General features: G+C 46.2%; 1 protein-coding gene across 1 annotated transcript in view; it reads right to left on the bottom strand.

The window, feature by feature from the left end:
• The window catches only part of LOC113212413 (uncharacterized), a gene marked incomplete in the record, with an annotated part of 51076 nt that overhangs the window by 9296 nt on the left and 35626 nt on the right, over positions 1 to 6154 (bottom strand). The window contains 7 exon segments of the mRNA XM_026431094.2: positions 1 to 997; positions 1069 to 1247; positions 1328 to 2469; positions 2624 to 2726; positions 3017 to 4546; positions 5237 to 5410; positions 5671 to 5874. Of these exon segments, the coding sequence (XP_026286879.2) occupies positions 1 to 997; positions 1069 to 1247; positions 1328 to 2469; positions 2624 to 2726; positions 3017 to 4546; positions 5237 to 5410; positions 5671 to 5874 (4329 nt within the window).

The following is a 6154-nucleotide window of genomic DNA, read 5'->3' as shown; positions in this document are numbered from 1 at the left end:
TTCCAAGGAATCAGTTTCTAAAGATTCATCTTTTGTAGTATCAATTTCAACAGTAACATTTTCACAAACAAGTAATTTTCCAGATGGAAATGGTTCTAAAAGACTGTCAGGTTCAATTATCTTTCCTATACTTTGGATCTCAGTAGAAATCTGTTCTTTTTGACAAACTTCATCATCTGATGGTATCTCCATATCAGTGTCTGTATTGTAAGTGGTTAACTGACCTGCTGAACTGTCAGAATTGCCTACCATCATTGCTCCTTCGGATGCAGAGCCACTAGACTGATATTCTACTCCCATAGGCCCATCACTTTTATCAGAAAGAATATCTGGTTCTTCCACAATTGATACCAATGCTGGAAGACCCATCTCAGGAACTTCTAGTTTTCTAAGCTCTGATGCCTCTAATGAGTCCATATCTAAATCCTCATGTCTTGTTAGCAACCTGGAATTGTGGGTCAAGATATCTTGAGGCTGTGAAGGGGTTGAATCAGAGTTCAACTCTGATCTTTCACTTATATCTTCCAAAGAGGTCGAAGCTTCAAGTGCTTTACTTAGGTTTCCTACACTTACAGAAGTATTTAAATTTAATGATTGATAGGGAGAGGAGCTGTGTTCACAAATGGTACCTTCATATGCAGATAGTTTCTTTATCGACTTTGGCTCGTTCATCCCTCTTTCTTTTTGGTTTAGAATCGCCCTATGTACAATTGTTTCCGAGCCCATTGTAGGAAGCTCCATTGAATTTCGTCTCACTAGAGGTTCATCAAATTGTGGAGTAGATTCTAATGGTTTCTGTGTAATGGGTCCATTTAATGTTGCCCGTCTACTCCTATCTTTCTTTGAACGTTGTTTTTGAGAGTCCTGCTTGTTCTGAATTTTACTGGTACTAGAGGAAGAAGAATCCCAATTCATAGACCTCCTTGATGAGAAAGGGAAATCGAGGGAATCAGGTGACATGTGTCCATTCCAACTTTGGTCTTCAGCTGTTCCATGCCTGTAACATGCCAAACAAAAGATAATGTGGAGTCAAACTTATGTGATTTGACATCTGGATTTGGTGTTTACCTTGGGGTTTCTGGTCTTGAGAAGAAATGAGTAGCTTCAACAACAATACCATCATCATCGGCTCGAGATAAAGATCTACCATTTTGTGGAAGAATGTGGAGCAAAGAAGCATGAGGTCGTGGAACATCATAGTCAGGGTCTGAATCACATACAGTAGTAACAGCTTCCAATGAAAGACTCTGTAATTAAAAGACATTTATCATTTATGCTTTGTTTAACTATCCTCTTGGCCACAAGTACCATCAGCATCTACAATTACCTGTTTTCGGACAGAAACATCACCAACTACTTCAGTGTCTGAATCATGGGCTGTTATCTGCAAACTGCATGTAGTCCCAACTGGAAGCAGTGGTGCAGTTGTCATACCTGCCAGTTGAGCAAGTAAGTCATTCAGCTCATCATTGGGTTTTGACTCAGTGATGTGAGATTTCAAAACACTGTTTAATTTCTTAATTGGTAATTTTGGAGGTTCATCTAAAATTTTGTTTGTTGATAAATTAGATTTTATTTCTTTGAAGTCCTCATCTTTATTTATTTCACTAAAAGTACTATTAACTGGAATGTTGGTGCAACTATGGATTAGGTTTTCTATTGGCAAAAGTAGTCCTTGTACTTCTGCCATTACTTCCTCAGTCTTTTCATTCACCACATTGAATTTACTTTCCACTTTATCTGCAAATTCTTCTGGAGGCAGCTGCAGGCAATCATTTGAGACTTGGTAGAGAGAAACATCATGATGCACATTATCTGCTGTGAAAAATGTTTTCATGCACTCCTGCCTTTCACGCTCCTCCCTTTGTCTTTTTACTGATGCCGTGGATGTTCTCTGGGCTTCCATTAACAAATTGAGCTTCATTGCCTCTACATGGGAAAGACCAACTCTGCCAGAACTATCTAAAGTAGGCAAGGTATCAGTGCTTATTGTTAGTGGTTCCATTGCTGTTGAGCTAGAAATATTTCCAAATGGATTCGGTTGGTGGTTGTTGGTGCCAAACAGAAACTCTCTATCTTGTAAATTTCTACGAAGCACAACCTCCTCATGAAATTCTTCATCACTTGATTCTGAGCTTAAATATATTGCTAAATGTTCATTTGAACCAGCTGGTGATGTATCACCTGATACTACTTCATATGCATGATGCTGTGAGTGATCACTTGGGTGTGAATCACTCCACTCATAAAAATCCATGCTGTGAGTTGTTCGAGTACCAATAACACGTCCATATTTCGCAGCTGATAAAAGTCTTTGCCTGGTTTCAGAATCCATATCTATAACTGGAGAATTATTTGTAGGTACATCATGCCATGGAGAACGGGGTCTTTTCATTCTCCTGGGGGGAAGTTGAGGTGGTTCATCAGTTGTTGAGCAGCCAGCAACTTCCATTATTGGCTCCACGCCAACTGTAACATAATAGCACAAATACATGAGATACATGAGGATAAAAATGTAGATGAAAGAATTTTATTTGACAGACCAAGTGCAAAGCAAAACATGATGATAGTGAAGAGTATGAAAATAATGAAGTTTTCTCAAACTATTGTCTAACTAATTTACCAGAGTCATAGTCAGGGGGTGGTTCTTCAGGGGCCTCACCAAAACCTGGGGATGTTGGACCAAGCTGGAACTTGGCTCCACTAGTAGGGTTTGCAACAGTTTCCTGGGACAGAACATGCACCAAATATTTTACATTGTAAAACCCCATGATACCATGCACATGATTTAAAACTACTTCAAATAGATCAAAACTGAAAAAGAACTACGGGTAACAGATAATACCAATTCATGCTTCTTTTCTGCCAAACCAAAAGTACACAATTTATGAAACTGAATTTTAAAAATCCCAAAACAGTTTTTATAAAAAGAATACTCGACCAAAATTTTAATTTTAACCGCTACTACACATAAAAGTATACTGTAACTGATGCTATGAATAAAGATAATACAAACCATTTTCTTGACATCATCCAGTACTCGAGACACAGGTGTTGTACACTTTATAGAATGCATATCAGGATGTGGGGAGAGGAAAGCATCATCTGTGAAGAAGCCTTCTGTCTCTGGATGGTCCATGACGTCCTCTGATTTGGTGCGCCTGACATGTGATAAAACTCGTGTCAAAAAGCTCAATCGATTGCGAACAGATGCCCGCTTCTTGTGTTCACCATTTTCAACCAGATTGTAAGTATCTTTGCTTGTTGAACCTTTCCGTTTTCTTAACTTAGGTATTTTCTGTTTTATTTTCAAATCTGCTGTCTGAGAATCTGATGTAGTATTCAATGTAGAATCCCGTTTATCACAATCTTCAGGCTCAGAATACTTAATATACTCTCCATTACCATGGAGAAGTCTTTGACGAATGGATAATTTGACCAATCTACTTTTGTCAGAACCAGTTGGCTCAGACAAAATGGGATCTAATGGGTGTGTTGGATGATTTACATCAGAGGCCGAAAAGTAGTGCCCCTCTGCACCAACATGTTCAAAATTGTTGTATTTCATACATGGCTCTTGGTAGTTTTTCCGGTGAGGAGGAGACCACAACTCATCTGCAGAAGTGCATCTTGTTGGCTTTGGAAATTCTAATCCTTCTGGACTCCCAAAACTCAAGTCAACACCACCAGCAATTAGAAGATCTTTTTCAGAAGCTGAACACTTTCTTCCTAGACTTGTCTTGCCTTTCTTCCTTTCAAATGAGCCTGTCAACACCTGATTGTTTTGATTTTCATCTGGATGAAATTTCTGAGATATTCCATTCTGCATGAGCATATTTTCCTTCTCTTCTTCTAGAATGGGTGTGCTGGTGCTTTGACAGTTACAATTTGTATTTATAGAGTTCATAGGCGCTTGGCAAAATTTGCACAGATGAATGTTTTTTATACCATTGGGTGCTTTTGAAACTTCTTCCAGGACTTGTGTGTTTTTTGCATCCTTCTGAAGTATCACATCCTTATGACTGGTCGGACTAGAGAAGCTGAGCTGTTTTTTCAGTACATTCTCAAAGCTCTTGTAGCCCTTGTGTTTGCCCGAGTCTGTCCCGTCTTTACTCTTGGCGCTGGACATGCGTTGCGCCCCGGCCTCGGTTGGGGAGAGAGCGTCCGTCTTCTGAAGGCCGTGAAAGGAGTAGCGCTGATTCCCAAACGGAGTGGAGCTTTGCCCCCCTCCGCCCATGGGATGCACCGCCTGCGGGGAGCTGTGGGCCGTCGCCTTGTCCTTCCTGCCGAGGATGGGGAGGATGGAGCCCTGGCGCGCCAGCTGGCCGTGGGCCACCTTGCTGGCGAGCGTCTTGCGCGGGGCCACGTGCACCCCGCCGGCCGGCACTTCTTGCACCCCATCGGGGGTCTCCTTGCAGACGGGCGCCTTCTCGGGGACCGACACCAGCTGCGACTCGGTGGAGGGCGTCCGGCTGCTCGCCCAGTTGGGAAGTGTACGGTGCTTTTCCTTTCGACCGGCGCTCCCGGCATCCGGCTCCTGCGGACTCTGGGGACAGGCAAAATAATGCAAGAGGTCAAAACCAGGCGCCGTATAGGACACACGGTGCCCCTGGGCAGTCCGCATCGTGTACGTTTTGTTGCAGGCTGTATACCGCGCGCCGGTGCGCTGGGCTGGGGGCGCCTTGGAGGTAGGCAGGCCCGCGGCGCACCGGCGCTCGACGGGACGGCCTACCTCGCCCCTGCGGACCCCGCACCTCCCCTCCACCGCCCAGCGCACCGGCGCCGCGGGATAGCGTCCTCTTCTGGGTAGGTTAGTATAAGACTCTACCGCAGGACACCCCGTCTCGCACCACGGAAGGTTCCAGGCAACTGTCGCGACCACCCGCTCACGGACATACGAGTCCGCGGGCAGTTCGGGGAACAGACAATGACGAATGGCGATGTGCGAGCCTCCCCCCTCGCACGCGGGCAGCGAGCGTGCGGTACGTGCGATACGGGGCACAGTCTGCAATTGTACACGACGTGAGCTACTTGCCCACTACACTCTCTACAACTTTTTAATTGAGATATTGACAGTTCAATTCCTTCAGAAAGTATTGTCAATACACTGTGTTGTAACGGATATTTAATCAGGTTCCATTTCCAGATCAAAAACTGGCGTTCGGATGCCCGTGAAAAAAAAAAAACACGTGTCAAAAAGTCTCGTAAAACCAGTGTTTGTGAGTATACTACCCACCTCCGCCTTGCTCAGGTTGTCCGCCGAAGGGTACCGGAAGTGCAGCGGCGCCTTGGACCCTGAGCCGTTGGCGCGGGAGGCGCTGTCCTTCCCCGGAGACGTGGCCGTAGACGACGCCATGGAGTCCAGGAGGGCTTTGAGCCACTGCTCCTGACTAGCGCGGTCCTTGGCGCGCTGTGGGCAGGCGAGAGAAGTTTGGAAACACCTCAACCAAAATAGGGATAAGCTTAAAGTAAGGTAAGGCCTTCCATAGATACAGGTTTTCTCCGCGTTCCTCCGCTCAGAATTTTTTTTCGAGGGGATCATAGTAATTGTACCCTGAAGTACTACTCATCACTTTCCCCTGGCGATGGCGATCCTTAAACTTAATGGAGACGACCGACGACGCGGCCCCGGGGGGCTGGCGCGGGCGCGGGCGAGGGCGCGAGACTCACCAGGGACACGACGTGCGAGCGCAGCAGCACCTCGAGGACGTGCTGGTCCTGCTGGTAGGCGCCGGGCCGCACGCACGAGGCCAGCCCCATGTTGAGCGAGCCGCGGCACGGCGACAGGCGGGCGTACTCCTGCTGGGACTTGTAGTAGAGCAGCAGGCGCCCCTCCAGCACGAACCAGTAGCGCTTCCACATGCCCACCACGCGCTGAGAGAGAGAGAGGACACAGACCAAATGTAATTGTGCGGACACAAAAATAGGACATTTCATATGACATTAGGGAAAATGAAACAAGTTTATCCGCTTGGTTTGTTTGGGGTTCCGATGAGTGGGGGGTGGGTGTCCGGGGTTGGAGGTGAGGCACCTTGTGTAAACGCTCCGGCCCCTCGCACAATCCTAGCCTGGCTGCTGCCGAGGATAATTTTACCCCCTTTTGTTTTTTGGACGTGAGCGTGTCGGTGCTGGTGCCACTCGGGGGGTGGGGCGT

This window comes from Frankliniella occidentalis, unplaced genomic scaffold (genome assembly GCF_000697945.3).
Source record: "Frankliniella occidentalis isolate FOCC.00 unplaced genomic scaffold, Focc_3.1 Scaffold93, whole genome shotgun sequence".
NCBI lineage: Eukaryota > Metazoa > Arthropoda > Insecta > Thysanoptera > Thripidae > Frankliniella > Frankliniella occidentalis.
This window is presented reverse-complemented; position numbering and strand designations above follow the sequence as displayed.